General features: G+C 58.8%; 3 protein-coding genes across 3 annotated transcripts; all 3 read right to left on the minus strand.

Annotated features, from left to right (window-relative positions):
• Positions 1-274: 274 nt before the first annotated feature.
• On the minus strand, positions 275-3,218 carry VOLCADRAFT_89487 (uncharacterized protein; the record flags this gene model as incomplete). The annotated part of the gene is made up of 6 exons (XM_002949194.1): positions 275-695; positions 725-891; positions 1,248-1,367; positions 1,882-2,691; positions 2,802-2,929; positions 3,047-3,218. The coding sequence occupies 6 exons, from the start codon at positions 3,216-3,218 to the stop codon at positions 275-277; spliced, it is 1,818 nt and encodes a 605-aa protein (XP_002949240.1).
• A 1,073-nt stretch (positions 3,219-4,291) lies between these two features.
• On the minus strand, positions 4,292-11,338 carry VOLCADRAFT_89488 (uncharacterized protein; the record flags this gene model as incomplete). Its single annotated transcript, XM_002949195.1, has 11 exons — positions 4,292-5,101; positions 5,222-5,863; positions 6,348-6,597; positions 6,803-6,964; positions 7,234-7,421; positions 7,753-7,988; positions 8,242-9,354; positions 9,501-9,701; positions 10,215-10,353; positions 10,872-11,120; positions 11,243-11,338. The coding sequence occupies 11 exons, from the start codon at positions 11,336-11,338 to the stop codon at positions 4,292-4,294; spliced, it is 4,086 nt and encodes a 1,361-aa protein (XP_002949241.1).
• A 2,978-nt stretch (positions 11,339-14,316) lies between these two features.
• Positions 14,317-23,253, minus strand: VOLCADRAFT_104180 (uncharacterized protein; the record flags this gene model as incomplete). Its single annotated transcript, XM_002949196.1, has 19 exons — positions 14,317-14,584; positions 14,804-14,941; positions 15,316-15,582; positions 15,889-16,002; positions 16,282-16,403; positions 16,786-16,903; positions 17,078-17,202; positions 17,662-17,783; positions 18,013-18,224; positions 18,404-18,529; positions 18,677-18,693; positions 18,948-19,033; positions 19,412-19,578; positions 20,439-20,951; positions 21,046-21,074; positions 21,840-22,203; positions 22,782-22,847; positions 22,950-22,989; positions 23,060-23,253. 19 exons carry the CDS (start codon positions 23,251-23,253, stop codon positions 14,381-14,383), a joined length of 3,024 nt encoding a protein of 1,007 aa, XP_002949242.1. The 3' UTR covers positions 14,317-14,380.
• Positions 23,254-26,671: the final 3,418 nt, after the last annotated feature.

The following is a 26,671-nucleotide window of genomic DNA, read 5'->3' on the forward strand; positions in this document are numbered from 1 at the left end:
ATAGCGTCTCACCAACAGCCAGCCCCACGTCAAGACGGCTGAGATCCTTCCAACGGCCGCCGGGCCGCAGCTAACCCACCGGACAGACCGCCCAGTAGCTTTGCGGCCAAATGCTCCAAGGTCCGAAGAGGCGCCGCAGTCGGGCCCAGGAGCACCTGCTGGCGCCCCTGCTGGCGCCCCTGCTCCCTGCCGCTGCTGCCTTCTTCTGAGGATGCTCTTGTTGGTGGCTTTGCGCTTTTAGCTTTCGTTGTTGTCGGTGGTGGTGCTGGTGGTGCTAGTGGTGCTGGTGGTGCTGGTGGTGCTGGTTGCGATGAGGTATAAGCTGCTTGAGCTGCGGTTGATCCTTCTCCTGGGCAGACACCGGCAATGACATGTTGTGTACGAGATTCCGCAGCTCTAGCGCTTTCCGTTCCCTTACACCACCGAACCATGGGACCGCCATCGCCATCGCTAATGGAGCTGCCGTCCTGCCCGCGCTGCTGCACACAGGCAACCTTCCGGTTCCTCCGTCGCCGTTGTGGTCGCCGTGGCGGGCTGTAACCTCACTGCCTGACAGCACCCCGGCGTGCTTGTTGGCCCCAGCCTGTGTCGCCGAGTCCCCCATCCGCTGGGTCCCCTCCTGAACGGGGGCTTCCGCAGCACCCACATCTACAAAGTCCGGGGCGGTCGTCTCCTGGATCAAGCCCTGCTCCCCGCTGCCACAGCTTGGTGGCAGCCGAGGTACCGACACGGCACACGTGGCGACGATGGACGCGGCGCGCTGGGCAGCTGCGGCAGGATGACGTCTAGCCACTGGGGGCTGTGCACCAGCCGCTCTCGAGTGACTTCAGACTGGGGGCGGTGAAGCAACTGAGTCAGGGAGTCGGAGGGGTCATATGGAGGGCCTGAGACCTGCGCGCGCACAGAGAGAGATCCCCGGGGGCCCGTGTGGGGGCGTAGGAGGATGGAAGCATGGACCCCTCTGCTGCTGCTGCTGCTGCTGCTGCTGGGAAAGCACCATGCAGCGTTCCATCTGACACCAAATGCGGCCACCTGCACTTGGCGGGCGGCTCCACCACCCAGCCACCTGCAAGCGCCCGTCCCCACACATGGCGGGCGGCTCCACCACCCAGCCACCGCAGCACCTGGGGTACCCTCCTCCAGGTGATTGCCCGGGGATGCCCTCATGGCGCTCCCTCGGTCTCTCCCTCCCTCCCTCTCCTCCCTCTCCTCCCTCCCCTCCCTTCCTGGACAGCGGCCCCACGGACCCGCTGGGGTGGCTCGCAGCATCCCGGCGGTCTCAAGATGTCTAACAGGGCCAGGCGCCGGAGCTCCGAAACCGCGCCTAGTGTGCAGGGCTGTAATAGCTCGCCAAGCTCTGAGGGGTCCTGCAGGTGACGGGAGGCGGCAAACCATTTTATGTATGAATGAGGTAACGCACACGACGGTGAATGAGGATGATGATTGTTGGCAGCAGCATGCCTCGCAGCATAGCCACGCGCACCTAAACCCCAAGCGCACCTAAACCCCAAGGAAAAGTGCTCACCGTGTTGTTGTTGTTGGTGGTGGTGGTGGTGGTGGTGGTGGTGTTCTGGGGAATACGACAGTTATTGATCGAAATTTAGCTTCTACACGACTCGAGTAGAACCCCTCGCTTGAATAAAAGCATAGGCCTTCTTCAGTATAAATGGTGTCCGTCTGCACCGGGCCGGGCTGCCTGCCACCGCATTTAGTGCCGCTGTCGCACTCATGCAGTCGCCTATCCAGCTGTTGCTGGCAGTCCGGATGCCCACCCACAGGGACGTCAGCGGGTCCCAAAGCTGCGCTCTCCGTAGCTATACGATAACAGCAGCTCCGGCCCCATCCAGCGCACCGCCACTAGTACTGCTACACAACCTGCACCACCATCAACAGCACCGTTGGCGCCCCAGACTGGGACTGTGCCGGCACACACGGCGGTGCCGCATGCCCACCACCACCGCAGCACTCCCAAAGGTGCCAATCGAAATCCTGCCAAATGAAGATGCTTTGGTCGGGCTGCATCGGAGCGCCGCGGATGCAGGATAATCTTCCAGGGACCCGTGGGTCTGCCGCGACCCAATTGCACAGCGTGTGTGGGACGGGTTGCCAGCTGGACAACACCCGGAAACCGAAGCGCCGCAGGCGGGGCAGCGCGTTGCGTGCGGCCTGCAGCAGCACGGGGGTGGGGAAAAAGGCGCTGCCCATGTCGCCACAGCACAAACGCAGCCGCAAATGGGACACAGCCGCTTCCGCGTCTTCAGCGACGCCAACGCTGTGGCCACCGGCCCCGAAGCTGTTGCGGAGCCGGGCGCCTACAAAAACGCCCTCGCCATTGCTGCCGCTGCTGCTTCTGCGAATGGTGTTGCCATCGTCATTGCCATAGGCGTGGTCGTCGCCCCCGTCCCGAATGTCACCGCCGGGATTACCGTGGCAGCCGCCACCGGGATTGCCGTCCTCGACGCCGCTGATACCGCGCGCGGCTGCCAACGTCCCACGTCCAGGCTCCGTCGCTTGATTGCGGAGGGAATTGCTGCTGCCAAACTGTCCCCGCGCCTGGGCCAGCTTTGCCAATTCCCCACCGGCCTCTGCTTCCGCAGTGCCGCGAGCTGCGCACGTCGCCGGCGTCGCCGCCTTTGCCTTTCCCCCGCTGCCCCCCGTGGCCATGTGACCGTCCAATGCAGGCGCGCCAACCTGGACAGCCCAGTCATCACATCCAGGCGGTCGACGGGTATTGACATGTCGAAGCACAGCCGGGTAAGACCCGACAACGCGGACACGCGGCCCAAGAGGTTGTGACTGACATGAACGCCGTACAGCCCCAAAGACTGCAGCTGCGTCAGCGCCAAGATGGCGCTGAGACCAGGCGCACGCTGGCGGTGCTGCGCTGGCGGCGGTGCGGTGGGACCGCAACAGCATTCGCAACAGTCTGCTGCATCACAGGCAGCATGGGGGATGCGGAAGGTGGGAAGCCAGCATGGCTGCTGTGGAAAACAACCTGATGGATGGGCGCACTCGCCGGCAGAAAGGCCGCGGCGGTGTCGGGCACCTGGCTGGTCCGGCATACCTTGTGAGCTACAGCCGCACGGTAGTGCTGCCGCCGCCTCCGCCATCCTCGTCGGTGTCGCCGCCTGAGAATGTTGAATGCACAAGTACTGCTGGTGCTTGGTCGCCAGGTGCTGCAGGATGTCATGAATTGGGGAGACAACGCTGGGCGTCATAGTTTCATGCACGGCCGCTTTATGAGCAGCGGTGGCAATGGTGCTGCCGCTGCCATGCCCCTCACTGTCCTGAGCCCTAGGGTGCTGAACACGGGTACCGAGGGAAATGGAGGAGCGCGGGTTGTCTGGTTTTGCCCGCTGCGGTCCAGCGGATGAGCTTGCAGCTTCCCTCGTCATCACTGGACGACGAATCCTGGCCGTCCGATATCTTGGCCCCACTGCCACCAGCGTTCCGCACTAGCGTCAGTCGCAATCACCAGTCGCGCAAACCCTCAGTTGATGCTAAAAGCAGCCTGAGATCCACCAGGCCAACCGCTCCAGGACGGGTTTCACACAGCTGGTGGGGAAGGTCTGCAGGCCGGCCACCTGCTGGCCACGGAATCGCCTTGCCATGATCACTGCTGCCTGGCTTAGTTATCAGACAAGCTGAAGCTGCGCGAAAGCAGTGTGGCGTGGCTGTTGCGGGTATCGGCACGCTGGGCTGCAGCCTGGACCACGTAACAACAGCCGATATGTGACTTGCTTCTGTTACAAAAGCATATTCAACACCGTCACCGTTCGCACCCTGACAGTATCCGCGGCACTGTGCGACAGGATTGCCTGCGTATGCGCGCAACCATGCACTCTGCTTTCATTGAGTAAAATAACCTATCACCTTTCCAAACCTGAAGAAGGTCCGCAGGAAAATTTGCCCACAAAGCACCTGGACATGAAGCAACCAGCTCATAACGCCGGAACAAGACGACAAGCACACCGACACGGCATTCCCTCTTTGACCTTTTTAAGGCGCTAGTCAGATGCAGTCTCGCAGTTGACACTGCGATGCTTAAACCCTTGAGCCACCGGGAGCATTAAAACTTTGCTACAACCACACGGCCTTTCGCCAACCCCACACAGCGCACAGCTTTTCATCAAAATTCACGCTCACGACTTATAAAACAATAACACCAAGTATGGATACGACTCGTCCAAGAATCATGGTCAAAATATTTTGATCTGTACCCCATCAAGCAACCAAGTTCAGGCAAGTTCTCATTGTCCGTTATTTACTCCAGCCCTGCGCAAGCCATGCTTTATGCAAATGCTCTCGTCAAGTGCCCCTTCAGGCCCTGCACAGACTGCACAATGTCCGCGTACAGCGCATCGTTCTCTCCATCCGTCCGAATTCGCAGCTGCTGCACGGCAAGGTCGAGCGCTTCCGCCACAGTGGTAGCCGACACATTCCCAGCGGTACACTTCTGAATGGTGAAGAGCACTCCCACGCAACCCACGATAACGTCTCGCAACCAGCTTTCCGCAAGTTGTTCCTCCGTCATAGACTCCTCCATTGGGGCCGGGCATGCGCTAGGCGCTGCCTCGGCCGTCCGTTCCGTTATCCCAGAAACCTCCAATCCTGGCCGCCCAAACGAGCTTTCGTCCTCCGTTTTCACACAAGTGGACGTCCCAGAGGGCTCCGCCGGCTCCGCCGAGGTATCGCGCAGCCTCGTTGCACTGCTGTCAGCCAGCGCACTGACCTCTCTGCCATCGGAGCTCACGTCGCCATCTCCAGGAAGCGCGTGCGATGACTGCATCGCCGCCGCCATGGCCACCTGCTCCTGCATCAGGCCCTCCCCCGCCGCCGCCACAGGCGCCTGTAACACGAGCTGCTGCGGCAGTACGGCACCCGGCGGCAGCACTAAGGGCACTGACGCCCCGCCAGGCGCCTGCAGAATGATTGGAGCCACGACTGAGACCGGCTGGGGCGCGGAGGGGATCAGCAGCGGCTGCCCACCGACGCCCTTGCCTCGGCACCCGTCGACTACCGTCCGTGCCTCCACCAAAGCCTGCTCAACAAGCTGTTCCGGAGTTGACGCCGACACCCCAGGGCCAAGCGGCAGGGTCCCCTGGGCAGGCAGCAAGGGGAAGGCCGCAGGTGCTGCTGCAGAGGCGGTGGTGGTCGCAACCCCAGCACGGGGCCGCTGCGGCGGCACGACAAGCAGCGTGCCTGGCGAAAGGGGCTGTACCTGCATTGGCTTGGCTGTCGTTGGCCGGACAGGCGCCCCCGACGCTTGGGGCACTACTGGCGCTACTGGGGCTGGTGCGACTTGTGGTACAGTGGGGGATGGGGCGGCCGCCGGTAGTGCAGAGGAATTTGTCGCCTGCCTAGGTGGCGTTTGGGGCGTCGACTGTGGCGGCCCCTGTGCCTGTGGCTGTGTCGGTACCACGGGCGGCTGCGGAGGCAGCCCCTGCGGCTGTTGCTGAGGCAGTGACGTCATGCCCGCCGTCGCGGAGTCAGCTGACCTTACTCCGCCGGCAGCCGCAGCTGCTGCTGCCGCACTGGCCGCAACAGCCGCCAGCTGTTGTTGCTGCTGTAGCATTAGAGACGGGCCGAAGGTTGCCGCCGCAGCCGGCGCCGCCACGCTGATTTGTTGTTGGCGAGCTTGAAGCCGGCTCAGAGCGGCCTCGAGCACAGTGTTGGTATCCCTCAGTTTAAGCACAACGTTAGTGTACTTCAGTTGAAAGTTGTCCGTGCGGCCGCCATTCTCGTCGGTATGCAGCCCCGACGCCGCCTCGTTGTTAAGCTGCGTTAGCTGAGCGACGAGTTCCTCTTTCACCTCCAGCGCGCGTTGAACCTCCGCCACCATCGCCGCGTCTTGCTCACGCATCTGTGCGAGCCAAACAACAGCGGGCGAGGAAGCAGCTCGGCGACCCCAGCGCCAAAATGCAACACGACAAGGAAACGCATGTGCTTGTCACGTATTATGTTGATGGGTTTTCACGGCTGCCCCAAATCAACCCGTCCTACAGTCAGTTCTTCAACTAAAAACTTTACACTTCACATACACGGAAAACTGTATGCCCCCTCGGGTACATACAACGAAACACAACCCCAAAATTTCCCCCTCTTCTGCCCTTACCAGCTAACATGCGATTTTCCGCCTTGGTTTTATTGCGCGGCATCCGTGCGAAGACAGCCATTGCGACCGGTATCGATGTGCCCTTCAGTAGGCGCGGTCATTCAGCACTGAATAACCGTTCCGCAAGCAATTTCCCCATACTATCCTTCCATTCACTTGGTGCGGTGCCCTTAGAAATCCCGACACTTAAGCAAATTCTCCGCAAGACGCCCCATGCTGTCAAACCCCTCACCATCAAGGTATCCAGGCCTGTTGCAGAGGAGCCCAGAGGCCGCGCGGGCAGCGTCGGCGGCCGCAAGGCAACTCCTTGTGGGGGTAGGAGACCACGCAGAGTAGCAAGGCGCACGGGATCATATGCCCGACCGTTGAGCACGAAGGGCACAATGGCCATTTGCAGCGACAGGCACTCGTGTGGGTCGACTGGCATAACGTCCGTGTCCAGAATCACCTCCGTCATCAAGTCACCTCGATGGAACTGTACCCTGCGGCGCAGATAAGGGCACTCAGACTGGATAATCGCGCTGCTGCTAGCGCGGCGACGTCGCATCGCGCTTCTGTATGCACGAAGACGCAAGGCGTGCGAGAGGCAATGTCGATCCATCAAGCCAATCTCAAAGCGGTCTAAGGCACAAAATATTAGAGATGCCGCCATCGGCGCCTGTTGAGACCGTCCCCAACCCTCTTCACCTGTACTTATTGCCTTTGACCGTTAGGATGACGCCATCATACAGCTGCCGCGAATGGGGGTGGCGAGCCGTGACCTCTTGACCCACGCGCAACTGCCGGGGCAGCTCGTGCGGCACCTCCATGCCCAGGGCCACCTCCTCATACTTCAGCCGCGCGTGTTCCCTGCGAGCGTCGACGAAAGAGGATAGCCTGACTAAACCTATCAAGGTTTAAGGGCTTTTGACAGCTCGTGGTCGCCGTGCAAGTGCCTCGGCGGGCATTGGTATTGCAAAAGAAATGAAGCCACGTGCAAACGCTTTCGTTGCCAGTCGTCTAAGAGTTTCATAGGGTTTCAAAGCTCGCTGGACGAGCAGTCCCCCTACACGGACCCGCGCGTGGGTCGGCCCAATTGGCCCCCTGCTCAGTGTGGCATGCATCAACATAACCCATACGTGGGTGGGCGGTGCAGTGCAGTGGATGTGTGGAAGTAAGGCCGGCAGTAAGGCCTCCGAGGTGCTTGCCTGTATCCCTCCAGTCGCAGCCGCTCCTCGCGCAGAAACGCCAGCGAAAGCCGCCGCGGCCGACCGAGCGATGCGCGCAGCACCGACCACTCTAGACGTGTCAGCTTTGAGGTTGGCAGCTGCATGTGCAGCGCACAGAACTCCTGCAAAAAAGGGTTCAGCTGCTTCACGAATGGTACATGGAAGCAGTAATGCACATGAACGACCATTGACCCATTACAGGATAGCTGGACCGGATACCGTGCGGTTTCCCAAGCAGCCAGCCGCAGCCCTCAAGTTTGACGCGGACTGCGTTGCGACGGCTCAACTGAGCTTTTAAACAATGAGACCGAATGCGCGCGATGCCCTCCAGGGACGCTAGCTTCCGGAGGTCTCATCGTGACTAGGAGAAACATCTGTAACAGCAACAAATGCTAGGTGCGGAATAACGTCTTTGCCTCCCTAACTCACGAGGAGCTCGTTCCGCAGGAACCAGGGTCGATCCAGGGCGCTGTACAAGAATTCATATGTGCACCAACGTCGAACGCGGGGCCCCAGGCAGTGCCGCAGCGCAGCCTCTGCAGCCGGCATCGCTCTCGACGTTTCCCCAGAAGCTGTGCTGTTTGTCGCACCCACGCCTGCCACATCCGTCACCGCTGACACTGGCCCCGCAGGCGCTGCTGAGGCGACCCCGCCGGTGCCAGCACCTGCCAACGGAAGCCAGTGCCAAAGACCAGAAGGTCAAAAGGAGGAAAAGAATACCGACCCCGGGATGGCGCCAATGCCCACGCCCAGCTTAAGAACGCTGCGCATTTCTGTACAGAACCCCAACTTCCTTGCAAAGCCCTGGCCCTGCACGACTAGCATTAACCATTATGCTCTGCTTGACTGGGCAGCTTTGCAATGTTGCGATGCGTAGGCGAGGCTAGATACACAGCAAATAACCCTCCAGTTTCTTACCTGTTTGCGTCGATGGAACTTTCAGCGATTCCCACATAGGGGGCAGGCGCTCGGGAAGCGACTTGCGCCGCCGTGTCCGCCCAGGGAGTGGCTGGTTCGCCGCACGAGCGGGTGGAAGGCGAATACTGATAGGCCCTGCGCTCTGCGACCCCGCTGCGTGGCTTTGCCCACTGCCGCCAGTATGTACCCTCGCCCGCCCCGATGTCGGCGCCGGCGCCAGCGCCTCAACGAGCGGGCCCAGCCCAGGAGCTGCACCAGCCTCAACGCTTGACAAAGCCACTTCCTTTTCAGTGGCTGCGCCCACAGCGGCAGGCGAAGGACGCTCACCCGCACGCCGACTGCCAGGTCCGCTATTCGCAAGGCGGGCAGACCCACGGGTCCTCACGGGTGGTACCGAAGCTAGGAGAGCCGCTGTGTTGCTAGCCATGTCGGTGATATGGGTGCTGCCCCCATCTTCTGTGGGAGGCGAAGCTGCCGCGGACGCCTGCGCTGGCACCGAGCCTGCAGCGACTGCTTGCGTCGCTTCTGCCGCCGCTACTGCTGCAGCCACCGCAGCAACAACACTCCGCACACCCCGCCCACCCGTGCCTTCCTCCTCCTCCGCTGCTGCTGCCGCCGCGAGAGCAATTGCCGTAGGCTTGCGCTTGCGGACTGGTCTGCCTGCAGGGCCCGGGGACGTTGTTGCTGCTGCTACTGCGGCTGCGGCCGCTGCTGCCGTCGCCGCTGCGCCATCGGGCGTCGCGTCACTTCCAGCCCCTGTGGTTGTCTCACTGGGTGGTGGCGCAGTAGCATTCGCCTCCCCGCTCGCGTCCGCCGGAACAGGTGGCGATGCAGTGACTGTACCACGCTGCTGTGAGCTCGTAGGCGACCCCCGCGGTTCCTTCTTAGGCCTTCCTCCAGACGCCGCGCCGGTACGACCAGACGTGTTTGTACTCGCAGGCGCCACCGCCGCAACGGGCGCCCCACCACGTGGCCTAGGGCTGCGAAGCCCCGTAGCATTAGCCATAGGTAAAGCATCGGCTGTGGTTGTGGCCCCCGCTGCCGACGACGACCGGGCCCCGCCTTTCACGGGCGTTCCCGATGGGGTTGGCGTAGTCCGCGATCCTCGAGCCCCTGCATAGCAGTGTCAACACGCCGTGATTCCGATCAGGCCGACGATAAAAACGCATGCTCCAGGACCAGGACACTGCCTTCTTCAGTTACAGCAAACCCGCAATCGTTGCAGCGCATAACTGCCCACGGTCGGTAAGGAGAACTACCTCGCTGTCGCTTTGGTGGCGTCTCCTGCATGTGCTCCGGCGGTTCGGGTTCTGGTGCATCGTAGTCCGGGTCGGCGGTGTTCGACGCAATCTCAGCCCCGGTGGGGTGGTCGTCCAGGGCGCTGGTGGTATGCGCGCTAGCACCACACGCTAGCGAGAGGAGGGCATCCACACCCTCGTCGACGTCCGTTATAGGGCGACCTGGTGGTAAGCAGGAGGCACAGGAATTGGAAGTACGGCCCGCGCAATGCAGTTCGGTACGGCTTTGGAGGATGTTGGAACGTATGTGGGCCCACCGAGACTCAGTTACCCCTTTTGGACGCTAGTCTGGGCTGATGTGCGGTGTTTCCTGTTCTCCGTGGCTTTTAGGCGTATAGATATTGCCCTTGGGCCTTCGGCTCGTATGGGTAGTTTTGCAGGTATGGGGTCACGCACCCCCCAACCATGTAACACACACACACACACACAGTTCGATACGGCTTTGGAAGTAAGGCAGTTCACAAGGCGGACAGTTCCCTTTGCGATAGTTTGTTAAAGTAACGGCTGGACAAACACACATTGCCGTAACCATTCCAGCTAACTTCACTCTCGACAACAGCCCCAATTCCCAAGATCCAGCGTTAGCACCCGACACAACCCTAGCCAGCCAGGCGGTGACATGCCCGCACGCGCTTGGAGCGCAGCAAGACGCATGAGCCCCCCATAATCCATTACCTCGCCAACGGTCCAAAATAGGTGAGCGATAGCGCGGAGCATCCTGTTCGCCAGTGTCTTCAAAGAGGCGGCGGCTGCGCTTGCGCTGGGAAGATGTCCAGTCCCCATTAGGAGGCGAGGGTGGCGCTTTGGCCACCACCTACAAGGGCATCGCAGGCTGAACATTGATGCGACAACCCATTGGCATCACACCAGTGCATGTCCAGCCTGGAGCCTCAAGTGTAACACAGGGGAGAAGCACAACGCGAAGACAGGCACACTTCTTTTTTCACCCCTGCAGAGCCTCATCATAGCTGCAAAGCTTCGGCAAGCAGACCTGCCACAGCGCAATGATTCTACCTTCGCTCTGACGCTTTTGGGCGTGGCTTGGCTTGCCTTTGCCAGGCGGCGTGCCTGCTGCTCCTCCTCGGCAGCAAGCCGTTGCGGAGTCGGTTTCGGTGTCCGTCGGGGTTTCTGCAGCGCAACGTAAGAACCTGCTTTACGTAGCATACTTTGCTGGGATTCAGTAGATTTCGCACTATCAGCTTGCAGCCTTCGGACAGCTGCGGCTGTCCCCAGTAGGAAGGAGTTGAAAAAGCCTTTTTGCCAGCTATGCGCGTGCTTCGTGCTGTAATGGAAAGCTCGTTAAATGTTAAACATATGGCGAACACACCGCACCTGGCTGCTACTGGTCGCGACCTGGGCCTCCGCTTCCACCACCTCTCCGCGACGAGGCCTGCTGCTACGAGCCATGTCTTCATCCTGCATCTCATCCCTTACAAGATTCTGTGTTGCATGGTAGTGGTCATTCACCATCGCCAAGAACGCAGTTTCAAGGTCTGGACTGGCTGAAAGGCTGAGGAAAGACGTGTGCTGCTTGTGCAACATCTCGCACTGCTCAATCGATAATTTGGTATCCTTCGACATCTGTTGCATAGCAAGTGGGCGGCAATAGGCGTCCGGCTCCTGGTTGGCTAGCTGGCGAATGGGCACCGTCTTAAGTTCGGGCCCCAACAGACAGCGTAGCCCACAAGGCTAGCGCTCCGCACCTTCGCCCAGTTCGGCGCTCCATGCTTATGGAACGACCGGTAGAATTTCCTGAGGATATCATCCTCTAACTTCAGCGGAGGGTTCGCTCCAGCCATATTTCCTCCTGTGATTGGCTGCGCCCAAGGAGCCGCTCTGCTGGAACCCTCCAAATCAACTTTTGGACCACCTATAATGGTATACTACGTGTCTTGGGTGGGTCCCAGCATGGCCAGCAGTGTGCTGTATACATTGCCAGCTCTTGCGTGAAGGAGTTGTGACAGTGACGCGTTGTTCTTTGATGAAAGTCAGAATAGGTAGAAAGATAGCACTATGAACCAAGATGTGTTTGGGATTGACTTGCTGAGTGAACGGAGAAGTCATTGGTACGACCCCCTTGTGGCAAAGGAAAGGTACTCAGGATTCCAAGAGGCTGATGAGAAACGCATACGGGTCGTAAGCTGTACAAAGTCAGCATGGACAGCTTGTGAAGGTTGAATGATTGGGTGTTATTGCTGTTTACTTGTTCCAGCAAAGTGCACCACTTCCGGATACGATTTACGCATAATATACTCCTCGGACTGTGACTGTGCCAGGTGAATGTGTCCTGCCATGTTTGCTTGCTGCGGATAGGTTCAGACCTGTCAACGCGAGCTCAGCTGTCAAGGTACAGGGAACCCATCCCACTACAAACGTCAGGCACAACGGGTTATTGGTATGATTTTTCATCCTTTTGCTGAAGCTCTCTGAAAAATCTTGAGGCAGCGGCAACTTACTTCAGTGGTTACTGACTTCGATTTAGCTGTGTCGTCTTCTACAATTTAACGCCCCCCATAAGAAAGTATGGCAATGTAGCTTTGCGGATGGCATAAGCTGTTTACCTTGCAAGTCAAGCGGAATCTTGGAAGCACTTGGAGTAAATCGTACAAAAGTGTTCAAGTTTTCCAACTTTCCAAGGCGTTGTTCAGACATAACGTGGCATCAAAAAAGATACACTTATGACGGGCTGCTCTTTTCAACTAAATCGCACAACTAAAATATTTGTAAGCGTGTCATATTACATGCGACAAGTTGTGCAGACGACGAAATATAGCCACAAAATGTACTAACATGTACTAAGGTATGTTGGGTCTTTGTTGCCATGTGCTGTCGTCGCAAGCATACAAAGCCCTGCAAGTGCAACGCCGTTGCTTATAAAAGCCATCTGAACCCTGCGGATTGCTTCATACAGCTCCTCACAGACGACTTTCCTTGAGCACTAGTTCGATTGAGTGTAGAGAGCCCATTTCCGCCAAGGCCAGCGACATGTTGCGCAGGCTCTCACGCAAGGCAACACGTTTGATCGTCCTTACAATACCTATTTGACAAAGATAGTCTCCTTGCCATGTGGATTTGGCAGTTCCAAAGCAATCCTGTTGTCACCCATCCTTTAAGATTTTTTTTCGGGCGCAGTTTATCGTACGCCGGACTTGTGCACAAGTGTTGAAAATGACAAATAAAAATCACACGCTTCAGACCCCACTAGGTTGCCAAGGCAACAACCACCCCTGCATGCCCATCAGCCGGCGCATCCATCAGCACGAGGAGGGCTGCATTCTGCCCGTGATCAGGGCCGGCTTCGGCCCGTACGCGAGGCGATAAGCTTGGGAACTCGCCACTCGCGAGCTTGGGAAACAAACAATAAGCAAAACCATAACATATCTCTCATGTGTACACTTCAAAAACTCCAACGTCAAAACTTCATCTGTCAGTCAGTATGGCCTTAAACGGCCCATCCAACGTCCTCCTGAACACTCAACAAACGCCAGAGTACGAAAGCCGCAGGGAGAAAGCATTGCGCCTGGAATACGAGTGTCACCTTGAGCCCATGCGCAGGACCTACTATTCCCGGTTTCATAAACCCTTCAAATCTCTGACTGACTCTCAACTCACGAACTTCCCCTCAGGCTTTAGCAGTCACCATTACCACCACCACCGCCGCCACGAGCAGCAACAGCACAAGGGCCGGTTAGGCTGCTTCTGTTGCCCCAGCAAAAGTGCTCTTCCGATTGGCCGTGAGCGGGTATGCCCTGTAACGTGAGGGCAACACACGGTCTGCCGGCAAGAGCGAGCACCACACTGGCCACATGCAGGAGTGTCCCCCCCAATCGCTATGCCCAGAAGCACCAGACCCCAGGTACTCCCATCCCGAACCCTAAGACCTGAACGACGCTAGCCCGGCAGGAGCAAATTGCATTTATCCATGAGTCCATTGAGCACAGCCCCAGGCAGCAAAACCGCGTCGCCCCGTTGGGACTCGGACAGCTTGGCACTTCTGTGCCGTTGTCCTTCTGTGCCGCGCCGTCCGTAGCGGCGCGGCGGCGTCGGATATGGTCCCGAGTTGTATCCAGAGGACAAAATCGAATTAACCTGCCGTCAATCAACGGCGCAGAGCTTGGCAGTAATTGATCCCTTAGGCTCTTTGCCTCACTCCTTTCCGTCGGCGCTCAAGACAAACAAGCCAAGCAGCTCTCCTTGCGCGTAACATTGGCACACCGCTTTCAGGCTACCTTTCAAGGCCCTAGACTCGCAAAACACCGTTGCCGGTGGGCCTGGGGGAGCGCACTGCGCTTCGACCACTGCAGCGCGAGCGCAGGACCTGCTGAGTGCAATCCGAAAACCCATTCGCCTCGGGTAAATGCGTCACCTTTTGTACAATACTCTTCTTTCTCTGTCTCCACCACTCCTTCCTCTCCACCACTCGCTGGTCCCGTCACCGCCATCAGGCAAGCAACCTCGTCCCTTCGCTCAATCGCTCGTTACCTGAATGCCGAGGGACCCTGAGAGGTCATCCAGGTCAGCTCGGGGAACTGTTCCGCTGATGCCAACACGGCGCGCCGGAGACACGGATCGTCACCTGGCCCCAAACATTAGATGCTAGTACGGACACGCACCTTACCAGAAAAGGTTTAACGAACACAGACAACTGTGCCACTCATTGATTAACACCAGAAAAGGACCGCCGCTAAAGCAGCCATATGACGAAGCACCCTCTCCTCGTTCTTCCTCTCGACCACTACCTACAGCCTACCAGAAACCCAAAACGGCCCAACAGGTACAACTAGCGCCACGGCCTCGTTCCCTAGCCCGCGCTCAAACCATTTACGCACAGGACCTCCGGCTCAAACAGTTTGACCCGAGAGCTGCAGCTCCTTCTTCTCCAGCTGCAACACCTTAAGGTAGTTCTTGAGCAGCATGAACCCAAACAGTGCAGCCCCTACGAAGGACGCAGTGGCGCCCGTCGTCAGCGCCGACACCGACAGCACCGTGCCGATATTCACCAGCGTCGAGGCAGCGAGGGCCGCTGCAATGACACGCTGCCAGGCCTGTTTCGCGGAACCAATACAGGGCAACGGGGGAGCATTACGTGAGCACGGGATGAACACTTGAGAGCAGCAGCATGGCCGCTAAAGGGAAGGGAAACGGCGGGGAAGCGCACGCCGGAGAAAGCAGTCACTATAAACACTGACTGACTGACGGCCTCCCGATGTAGTCCGGCATTGTATGGATCGCTGGCCCTCTTCCATGCAGACAAGCAGCCGCACCTGAACCCGCGTCAGCGCGCGCTCTGCTTCCAGCGCACGCACACGCAGCTTCAGGTCGCCCCGCTCCAGGCGCTGCATCGTAACGGCGATGTCGTCGATCTTGTTGGGGCCCACGAACAGGTTCTTGAGGGCGCGGTTCTGGCGGGAAAAAGGGAAATAGCGGGGAGTGCACGGTGGGCTGTAAAGCGGCGCCAAGGCAAGGAACTACAGGAAGCGCACATTGGGTTCAGCACGAGGCCAGCCAAGCCCTCCAGTCTGCTCGCCATGCGCGATCTCCGCTGCGGTTTCCAAACGCTCACACGACACATCGAGACAAAGCTGTGCGAGAATCCAACGCGCGAGCCGGTCAGCCAGCCAACCAGCTAACCCCGCCAAATGCACGCAGGCCCGAATAATAGTTGTTCGTTCGCGGGTGCTATGCGTCTCCGGGTTCATCATCCTCCACATTGGCCCTCTTACACGCCATTTCGCTAGGTACGAGACCAAACCATCCTGACACCCAGATGGCCGACCTGGTTCTCCAGGCCCTTCTTGAACTCGCGCTGCAGCTTGGAGCCCACCGGGTTGCCTTCCAGCAGGAGCTCCCGTGCGTATGGCGCCGCAATCTCCGAGATGTCAAACCGTGGGTCCAGGCTCTTCCCAATGCCATCCAGAACGGTGAAGGAGCGCACCACGAAGGTGAAGGTGGCAGGGAAACGGAAAGGCTGGTCGTTTGCGGCCAGGAGCAGATCCTCACCGATAGAAGCCAGGATCTGTCGGCGCCGCTCCTTCGCCTCATCCTGTGATAACAATCGCGCAATATTATTTTCAAGTCATCTTCATTATAATAGATGGATTATTGTTACAGGTCGATCGTGTTCCGAAGGCTATGGCGCTGTGTATCAAAGCCGGCACGTCACGCACCGCACGCCGGGGGCGCGGTCGGGCGGTACAGTCGCACGGAGTCAGTTTGGCGCCCCTTCCTTTACAAGAGACTAGGGTTATGGATGGGTTATATATACAGTCGGGACGCAATGGCGGACACTGGAATGCTTGCAGTGAAATTGCGCAAAAATCTCCAAGACAGAACAACCTTCTCCCCAGACGTGTCGCTCCTCCCTGAAGGATCCCGCACTCGCCTTTGTGCGCTGGGGCTTGAAGGATTTATTGTAGTCGACGCCCTTGGCCTCGCGCTCCGCCCGCTGGGAGTCCAGCCGCTCCTGAAGACAAAGGAGCGCAAGGAACAAAATACCAAAGTAAGGTTTGAAGCTCACTTAGCAATCCAACCATTCAGTCAACCCGCAGCCAGCCAAGCGCCATGCTGTGAAAACAGTCAGACAGCCGTATCCAGCGGCATAAACCGAACCAACAGCCTAGAGAATCGACGAATCCCCCTTAGGTTGGGCTTGCGAAGGAGGTAGAGAGCCGCGCCCCATTAGTCGAGGCAGGGGCCTCTGCGCGGCGCAGCTTCCAGGGAACTCTTAGGGTTTATGGCGCACCTGAAAACCCTTCAGGAAGAACTCCGCGGTGCGGCGCACGGCGGTCTTGTCACCCGTTGGCAGGTACACTCCCATGGTGGTCAGCGCCTCCAGACAGCGATCCGGATCCCGGTTGTACACGCCTGCAGAGTCGCAGCCGAGCATCAACGACGGCATCAACGGATAGCTACCATGGCTACAGTAACAGCGGCAGGCTTCGCGTCTGTTCAAAATGCCACCCGTCCTGACCAGCTCGCCTGTGTCTGCAGTACTCCGCATACGCATCCGAAACCACCAAGCCGCACCCGGGCACCCACGGATGCATTCCCTCGATTCAATTCTTCAGATCCTGAGAGGACACCATCCCAGACTCCAGCGCAGGGATCGGACGGCCCCTGCCATTTCCCCTGCCATTTCCCCTGCCATTTCCCCTGCCATTTTCCCTTCCAGTTCCCCTGCCATTTTCCCTTCCAGTTCCCCTGCCATTTTCCCTGCCATTTCCCCTTCCCCTTCCTTCCCTCGCACCATAGAAGAGCTCCAACAGTCCGGACTTGACCTCGGGAGCCAGGCTGCCCATCATACCGAAGTCGTAGTAGATGAGACGGCCGCCGTTGGCGGGGTCGACTGCCACGTTACCAGGGTGCTGAGGAGCACATCGCAATCAGGTCCGGGAGTTAGAACGAGTTAGGAAAGGGATACTCGCACGACCGACCCATGGGCGGACCTAGAAGAAGGAACAGAACAGTAGGGACCGACCCAGCCTCATTCGACAAACTCCCCCCCGCCCAGCCGGTAGCCCTGACGGAGCGCCACTCACAGGGTCTGCGTGGAAGAAGCCATGTCGCAGGATCTGCTGCAGGTAGGACTCCACAGACAGACGCGCCAGGCGCTTGCGATCCAGACCTAGCCGGTCAATAGCTGGACCATCGTTAATCTTGGTACCTGCAGAGCCACAGACCGGATAGGATATGCGAAGATATGGGGTAGCCAAACTAAAAACGAAGACTAAGGGGCCAGGGTTACAGCTTACGAATGGCTCCAAGCGACGAACAGTCAACCACGGGCATCCGAACGTGCAGCAAACACACACTCAGAAGCAGAAAAACAGATGATTCACTTCCTGAAGAAGAAGATTTTGCATGCGCTTCGCCGAGGTTTTGACCGTGTGGTGCGGTGCCAGCAGGGGTGAAGTGGGAACATAGGCCAGGACCGTTGACGGCCGCTCGTCCTGGTGTCTCGTGGCGTCGTAGGCCTCCTGACCAGAATGCATTGGGCCCTTTGCTTCGGGGGCTTGCCAGCTGCAGCAGCCTCCAGCGCACCCGGAACAAAGCTCCATCTCATTGCATATCAGATTTCGGTTGGTAACCTCTACGACCTGTTGCCATACGCTCATCCACCCACCTGGCACGTACTCGAGCACCAGCACCTCCTGCCCGCTATACTCCCAATACACCTTGGGTACTTTGACCCACTCCACGTCTGCGAAGTTCTCACGGAAGCGGTCCGCGTTCTTGCCCTCCAGCCTGCATGCAACGAGCCGTGCGGGGCGGGGCGGGCTTGGCGCAATGCGTGTGCGGAGCAGCAGAGTAGTTGTCGTGGCAGAAAGCGGCGGGGGGGGGGTTCATAATGCAGGGAGGGGTGAGGCACGCGCCTGACCCGCCTGGGTTCAAATCCCCCTCTGCCTCTTTGCTTTGATCCCCCTGTGTCGAGACTAACCACAACCCAGTCACACATACACGCGGGTCTCCGCACCTGTAGTCGATTTCTTGGTACAAGATGCGGCTGCACTCGTCGTAGATGGCGACCCAGTCACGCGCCGCGCCGTCCGTCTTGGGGTCTACCTTCTGCAGCCACACCGCCAGTGCGCGGATGTTCTTCAGGTCGATGTCGAAGAGATCCTTGAGGCCGGGACGCTGAACCTTGACCACAACACGCTGCCCGCTACGAAGGCGTGCAAGGTGCACCTGCATGCAGCAGTTGATAAGCGGTGCTTGATTCAGTGCACTTCGTTAGTGCTCAATGGTTCGTCCACCGCCAGGGATCCGGGCTGAGTATCTCGTGCGTTTCCCACAAGAAACGGCTAGGCTCCAGGACTGGTGAAAGCGCGGGGCACCTGGCTTAAGTGCTTGATGGAGAGTCTCACCTGGCCCAGTGACGCCGCGGCGATGGGCTCCATTTCGAACTCTTCAAACACCTCTTCCACGGGCTTGCCGAGGGAGGCCTCAAGGATGCTGCGGGCTGCCTCCCGATCAAATGGGGGCACGTTGTCCTGTTCGTGAGGGGTGCCCAGGCGGTGGCCGCGCGACCATGTGGCGATGGTGGGATGGCAGCGAGGTGGGCAAGTTTGTCAGGTGGGAAAGGGCGAACAGGGTAGTTCGGCATGGGGAGTCATGCACCGCTGGTTCCATGCAGCTACGTGACGGAGCCATGCGGCTGGTGGCGCGGGGTAGTGAATGGCGAGCCATCGAGGAAAATTCGCTGATGATGATCATGCCGCGCAGTGTGTGCCCATCCCCTTTCCTTGCCTTTTTACCTTGCCTATATTGCCCGCAGCTTCCACTGATCCATTCCCCCACTTCCCGTGTTCAGGGCTACACTGTTCAATCCATCGGCAACTCACCGTCCGCATATCCCTTTCCCTTCATCCGTTCCATGTCCAACCTGCCCTTACAGCCCCCTTCCCTTACTTGCCTGCAGCTTCTCAAGCTCTTTGACAAACTCCGGTGACAGCACGTCCACACGCGTGGAAAACTGCTGCCCTATCTTGATGAACCTGATGAGGCCAAATACCGGCCGGCAAGCAGCGACAGCCATCAGTGAGTGGTCTCCCCTCATTTCCAATGCATGATGTGGGATAAAGAAGGCGCACTTGGTTGCTTCTCAGGACAGCACGGTTATGATCACAGTCTGCGGCAGGAGCATCCGGCCCCATCCATCTATCCTAGCCTTTCGCACACACCCCTAATAACACAGGGGTTCCCGTCTGGGTGTGGTCTTGAACCCCTAGAATCCTAAACCAGTCAGGGAAAGGACGGCGAGGGGAAGGGGTCAATACCTTGCCCCTCCAAGGCCCTTCAAAACCACCTAGCCAATGACATTGCAATTGTACAACGGACAACCTGCGTGCGAACGCGGGGTGCCTCTAACTCACGTGGGGCCCAGGCGCACCAGCCCCTCCCGCAGCCAAATCGCCAGCTCCTTCTTGCGCGCGGAAACTGCCTCCGGAACCATGCCCTCCTTGCCGTACGTAAACTTCTGGTTTAGAAGCACGTAGCGCCAGGCGAACTGGAACGCGAACGACCAGATCTCAAATGTGCGCTGTGCAGGGCGGGGAGCGGCGGACACATGCGTGTTAGCATCCGCTGTGTTAAAATGCTGCAGGAGGGCTCCAACCCCTGAGCACCCCTCAAACTCAATCGCTGTAATTCGGCGTGTACTTAATCAGGAAAGGAAAAGCGATCTCGTTACATCCCGGCAATGCCGAGGTGACAGCTGACCCTGCGGCCTGCGTCGTGCAGCGGCGAGTGCACCCTACCACGGGACTCAGGAAAATGCGAGTACGTGGAACGGACTGTTGACGCAACCTCCACGCCGTGAGGAAACACGTCCCCTTAATGAACGTCCCCTTTCCACACAATGCGAGCCGCGCCAGCGCGCACGGCAACAGCTGCCCGGGCCAAATGAGGCACGGACACCTCCAAACCCCCAAGGTTGACGTTAAAGTTTTGTGAGCGTGAACACGCTTTGTCGAGCCGGCCTTTCCACGCCGCTGTGGTATATGGAAGGGAGTGTACCACAATACGCTGCACCTATCATGGGATTCCTCTCCAAAGTCCTTTTTGTTGCGTACGCACCCATCGCCGTGCATCGTGGGCTCTCACCCCTTTCATATTGCTTAAACAGGACGCAAGGGTTTGTCAACACGTGGGCTTCAACCCATCGTATAGCTCCCCAGCAAGGCTGAACTTGCGCCTTGTCTCAGCATTCGACCCAAATAGAGAGGTGTTGTGGTTCGCTGCTTGGCCGCTGCCTCGAAACAGTATTTTAAAAATCCCCCGCATGAGCGCCGCGTGCACTGCGATCTATCACCAAAATGCCTGTTTTGTCCTTCTGGTGCACCTCGCCATCTCCATGCAAGGCTTCCTCCCTGTTGTGTCCTGTTGTGGGTGAAGACGCACCTGGAAAACGGAGTACGTCTTGAACTGGCTCCATCGGCCGCCTGGGTTACTGTACGGGGTACCCGCCGCGGTCGTGGGTTTCTTAGCCTCAGGTGCTGTGGCGGCCACAGTCTCTATCTGTCCACCTGCTTGCGGGTCCATGGCGTTATCCAGAGAGACAGTCGACATGGGCGCCACCTCGCTCACTGGAGGGCTCGGAGCCGCAGGCTTGCTGGGGGCCGCAGGGGCGTCTACCGGGGGGGAGCTGGCGGCAACCACGCCGTTGCCATTGGAATTGCTGCTGGTGCTCGCGTGCACACCGTTAGTGCTAACACCATTTTCCTTGCCGTTACCGTTCCCAATTTCGCTCACACTGGCGGTTTCTGAGCTGGTGGAGGCCTCTGCAGCGCGCGCATCATACAAGATGGTGCCATTGCCCAGATTTGCCGAATTATAGACTGTCGAGTCAAAGTCCACGGCCTTGCTTTCCGAAGACTCCTTTGGATTTGCCTCGGCCAATTCTATCACGGCGGCCTATTGAAGCAGTGGAGCGCCGGCAGAAATTGTGCTGAGAGTGACGGACCTTTCAGAAATGCAAACCAAAGCGCGCAAGGCGCATTCTACTGACCTCTCTCACGGCAACGCGATTGCGTGCACCTTGACCGTTCCATGGGCGTGGAGCGACCAAGCGACGAACAGGTAGCGCGGTGCCAAGGTGACGGACAGTGCCGCCAACCCGCCCGAGCCGCGGTTGCATGCAAGGCAACATGGTTGTAGGCTGCTTGAAAGCGCAGTAACGCGACTTACACCTAGGCGAGTTTCTTACGTCTACTGTGCCAAGGACACCTAAATAATGTGGCAATATTACAGGTCCAGCGGCATCCCTTCGCTGCTAGTGCAGCTTTGGAACGTAAGATTGGCGAATTCCGGTCGCAATGTTCAGGTCCAAACGACGCACGGGGACCGTACGACATGGAAGCCATAAAGATTTTTTTCCAAGGAGAAACGTTGCTCTAAAAAGCGCAACTGTTTCATGTTGATACAATTTCTAAAAGATCCTCCTTTTCCACATCGTCATGCGCGATTTCGCTTCCCCAGCGCCAGCCGCGACCTGGAGGCTGTTGGTGCACCTCTGCCTGCCGCACTCGCGCCCTGTGTGCCTGCACATACAAACGATATAGAATATTATGCACTGAATAGAGATCTGTAAAGATCTTATGTTCTGCCTACCCGCTATCGTGGCTTGCATTAGTCCAGAGCTTGCAGCTGAGCGCGATGGCCTGTTTGGGTCGTCGTTCGCTTCTACCGCCTGCACTATAGCTACGCCTATCACTTGATTGCCCGCAGCTGAATCCTGTCCCATTCTGCTTGGCTCGACCGACTTGCCCTGTGAAGCCTGGGCCAATGTTGTCTCTGGCTCACGTGTGGGCATCTCACCCTTTCCTGCTGCTATTGCTGTTGCCTGTCCGAATGGCTGTGCCGCTGACAAGGATCCCAGCGAGGCAGGCCCTCCTCTAGATACCTCGGGTTCGTCTGTATTAGCCCTGCCTCCAGTTGCTGCGGGCAGCACTGGTTCCTTCTCCTGTCCTGTTCCTTGCACCAAGTTCATCCCGGCCTTCTCCTGGGCGCCGGCACCAGATTGCCCAGCAGTGATGGCCGATGGCTGCCCCCCTATCGAGCTTATGGCTACTGCGGCGGCCAGGCAGCCATCTGGATTCGCATACTTTCGAGTCCATTCTTCAGCTCGGCTCCGAAACAAGTGGGGGTGCGTCTTCAGCTCCCTGGCCTGCAACAGGGCCAATATGGCGCATCAGTTACGCGAGGTAAAGAAATGTCGATGCACCATGTGGCTGCCTTTCCATTTTCAGCCGTAGCCCCTGCATCAGGAGTTCAAATTAGCGCAACCCCGCACGCGCTAGTGGCAAATGGGACACCGCCTGTGAAACCCGGACACCGCTGAAGTCACGCCTGTCAAGTTTGGACAAAATACTTACAGCGTCGACGTCCAGGGGATCATCTGGGTTTGGCTCCGAGAGCAACGACTGAATACTGAGTAGCACGGTCCGCAAGCTGTGAGCAGGCGTCCAGGTGCCCTGGCGTGGTTAGAAATGGTGCCCATATATATTATAGACAGACACCGTTTAGGCTTCACAGTAAGGCGTGAATTCAAAGCTGCCAATTTCAGAAAAAGGTCGATGTTCATCTTCTTAACATGGCAGCGGCAGCAGCTGTGGAACCTGCAAGCTGTCGGCTTCGCTGAAGAAGCCTGTCGACACCTGTCCCTTCCCTTCCCTCACATATGTTTGATCTGGACATATTCCTGGGTTACAACCGCACGCGTACTCCGTACTCTGATCACCATACCTTGGGGGGCATGTTGAGGGTGCTCAAGCAGATGTTCCCATCATGCGAGATGTTAGGATGATACACCTGAAGGAACGGGTGCACATACGGTGAGCCAATATCAGTGAATGAAAGGCCTATGTTCTATCAGGTCCCTTCTCAGGTTACGCATTCTTCGCGACATCTCACCTTCGTTTTAAACTTGACGTTTGGTGGCTCATGCGGATACCTGACAGCAACCAATAACCGTCGTTCGGGGTCGTCCCGTGCAACCGAAGGGTCCCAACTCGCATGCGCACCGGTCAGGAAACAATATCCGTAGCTGGAAGAGGCCTCCGGCATATGGCGTGCCTTCCGGCCCCATGATTTGCGCCTCAACAGTTGCCGCATTGTTCTCGCAGGGAAGCCAGGCCGAGATACCAACTGGGGGCCCGTCCAAGAGGACCTTTACATCATGCGACATCCGATTAATGCTAACTTTGGAGGGCGCCATCGGTGGCTTGGAGCAGGACAGCAATTAGAGAAATGCCTACAAAAGTCTGAAACGAGCGGGCGGTATGTCAGCTCTGTTTCCAGCGCCTCCTAGTATATGAGCTCAAATAGTGGAAATAGCTGAAACAACTGAAACCCCTTACGATGCCCAACCTCTATGGAAGCCGAGTACGAAAGTCGTATTCCTTGGACCTGAGTCGCTCGCAAACCACAGCTCGTGCCGAAACGGGCCACTCTTTTCACAGCAATAACTGAAGGGAACTGCTGGTGACTATTTGATATGCGCTACCGCTTTGCCTTCGTAGCCCCTCTTGGACTGGGCAATGTGCTTGACTAGGGTATAAAATGGAACATTTTCACTGAAGAGACGAGATAGTGGGCCCCGACGGGTAAAAGCTGAAATGGCCTACGCCTCAGGTACGCATGGAATGACATAACCCAACTTTATCGAGTTTCGCGTTACTTTTTTGTCTCCAGCTTACTGGGGCCTCTTTAACCTAAGTCTTGAAGTTCTGCGTGGGTTGGGCGTGGGCTGCTAAGTTGTGGGCACCGCGCCCCAAGACTTGACCGTCAGTGCTATTGGTCTGCGCTATGCCAAGCTGATTTACCCAAACATGGTTACATGCTCTTTGACATCAGGCGAAAAGCGGAGCGGTGCTCCGTCGTTAGGCGGGCCAGGACCGCCTGCTAGCGGGACGAACATTGGTGCGTCCGGCCCGTCACCGCCATCACAGCCCCGGAAAAGCAGCGGCAGCAGGCCAGTGCTTAGCGCAAGGCCAACTACTGCCTCCAATGCAGGCCCAACGGCCAGCGGGCCGCTGGTCGCAAGCATGCTGGGTGGCAGCTACCCGTACCACAATCGGACCGCGTCGCCGGCGCCACAGCGCAACGTGTCGTCCCCGCAGCACCCTTCTTCGCAGCGCAGTACATCGGCATCTCTCCAGCGGACGTCTTCCAGCAGACGTAAGCTGAGCGCGCTGTGCTGGGAGCGCAGGGTAATGCCGACAGGCTAAATCGACTGGCGCTAGCACGCTCTTTGCGCGTGGCAGTTATCACCAGTTGCACGGGGCCAAGCGCAATAGCAGAAACGTGTTCTTCGATGAGGATTCACCCGGGCCAGGCCGACATTGGGCCAGTTAAGCTAGCGGCAGGGCCGGCCCCAATATACCTGCTGACCGGCACGCGCAAACCTCCTTTCGCCCTCCGCCCTCCGGCCTTTAATGCAATGCAGAACGGAGCTCCCACGGCCAGCTACCGGGAAAGCCGTTCTTTGCTGCGTACGGACTGCAGTACTCGGGCAACGGGCGAAGCGGATCGGGAATGGGTAGCTCGACTAGCCGGACATCTGGGACCATGAGTCCCTACCGCAACCGGCCCTCCTCATCCACGGGGCCGCCCTCCACGGGCGGAGCTCCGCCCGGGGTTGCATCGGTGCCGGGCAGGCCCTCCACGTCCCAGGCAACACAGCGAGCGGCGGGTGGGTGCCTGTCCAGCGGGAACGTAGGACGAGTCCCTTCGACGGCACAGTCGCTCTGTGTCAACTGGAATTCCCTTAGTCGTGCTATTACCTAGGATATCCTAGGGGCGTTTTTTGAACGAGGCGGGCTTTGCCCGAGAAAGCTTTCCTGAAGAAAGGGCTTAGCGTGCGTAGGAAGAGCCAGGCACAGCCTGCCCAGCACGGGTGTTGCTCCGTGTACGTGACCAATGTCCTGGTTTTGGGTTACTGTTTGCGCCACCGCGCTAGCGCCGTTCCCCTCGCTTCTATCTTCGCCGCCGACCGGTAGTCTCCTCTGCATGGTCCTGGCCCTCTTTTCCCCAGGCGAGAACTGGTTCGGAAATACAAAGCTTTCGGTGACGTTGCCGAACGAGGTGAGGCTGCGTGCTGTAAAAGTTGGCCTGCCGTAGGGGCCGGGGGCCCCCTGTTAGCTGCTGTCCATCCACAGATACAGAGAGAACGAGGTTGCGGAAGTGTATTTTCTGGGGCTCCTAACCGTGTCATGCGGTGGCGCGTGGCTCCCGGGCCGCCCTAAAGAGTCCCCGGCAGCTGGTCCGGTATTGATGCGGCCCCTTGTTACTTTGAACCGAAGGCGGCTGGTGGCGAGCCGCAACTAGGAATTGGAAGTTCACACAAGCTGATCAATAAGAGATCGATAGCTCCATTTCTTGGCGTTTGGGGCTCACCTGCAGGTCACCTGCAAGTTTTCCTCCTATGCAGAGACCCACGTGGCTGCCTGGCGTCTCTCTTTGCGACGTGCGTTGCGTTCCCTCATCTTCCCCACGTGCAGGCGGCCCGGGTGGTGCAGGAGCTGGGGCAGCTGTTATCCGTCTTCGCCCCGCCCGCGCCCAGCACCGGACCGCCGGGGCCCAAGGCACCGGGTAGCTTCCGTGCCAGCAAGTACGTCAGCGGATCCGTTAACAACTCCACCTCAGGCATCGGCGCCGCTGCCGCCGCGGCAGCAGCCAGCGCTGGCTCTAACGCGCACAAAGAGGCCTGGGGCAGCAGCGGGGCAGGGGGCTCGGGGGATATGATGCTCAGCGCGAATGGCAGCAGCGCTCTAATGAGGCCCACAAGTGCTGCCAGCAGCACGGGCAGCGCCTCCAAACCCGTAATGGCGCAATTCGTAGGCGACGGCCGACACACACACGGCCAGGGCGCGAACCTGAGCCTCATGAGGCTGCAGCAACAGCAGCAGCCGGCGGTGTACGGTAGCGTATCGGGCGCTGCAGGCATGCTAGCTGCCGCTCCTGGAAGCGGATCCCAACCGTCGCCCTCCCACTCCCACACGCAGCAGCACTACCAACAGCCTTCCTACGCGCCTGGCGGCCCTGGGCAGATGCATGGAGGCGCATATTTGCCTTCGGCTTTCCTCAACTACCAGTCGTCGAGCGCCAACGGCAGTAGCAGTCCATCGCAGCCGCCGCCGCCGCCGCGCCTGAACATGGGCATGGTCGGCAGCGCTGTCACCATGGCCAGTAGCCTACCGGAGCCGGCGGGAGGGAGTTCGTCCCAGGTGACGTCGCCGACGAGCTCTCCCCACGGGATACCTTCCTTGCAGCCCTACCCGCAGCCGCTTCAGTTTTCGCAGACCTACCCCCACAGCGTACCTGGACCGACACGGTTCTGGGAGGGACCTTCTCCCGGGGCGGCGTCAGCGCCGCCCATGCCGTCGGCGGCCGTTTACCCGCCGTCGCATGGCTACATGACAGGACAGACCCCAGCTTATGCGGGAGCGGTACCGGCGGCATCGCAGGTAACGACGCCGCAGAGAACTAACAGCGGTGGTAGCGGCAGCGCCGCCGCTGCTGTCCAGTACCACTATCTGCCGTTCGTCGACGGGCAGTCCGGCTCAGGCTCCGCGGCGGCGGCGGCGGCAGCGGCACCGGCCTCTACAGGCGCGTCGCATGGTTATACGACAATG

The sequence above is a fragment of the Volvox carteri genome (genome assembly GCF_000143455.1).
Source record: "Volvox carteri f. nagariensis unplaced genomic scaffold VOLCAscaffold_13, whole genome shotgun sequence".
Classification (NCBI taxonomy): Eukaryota; Viridiplantae; Chlorophyta; class Chlorophyceae; order Chlamydomonadales; family Volvocaceae; genus Volvox; species Volvox carteri.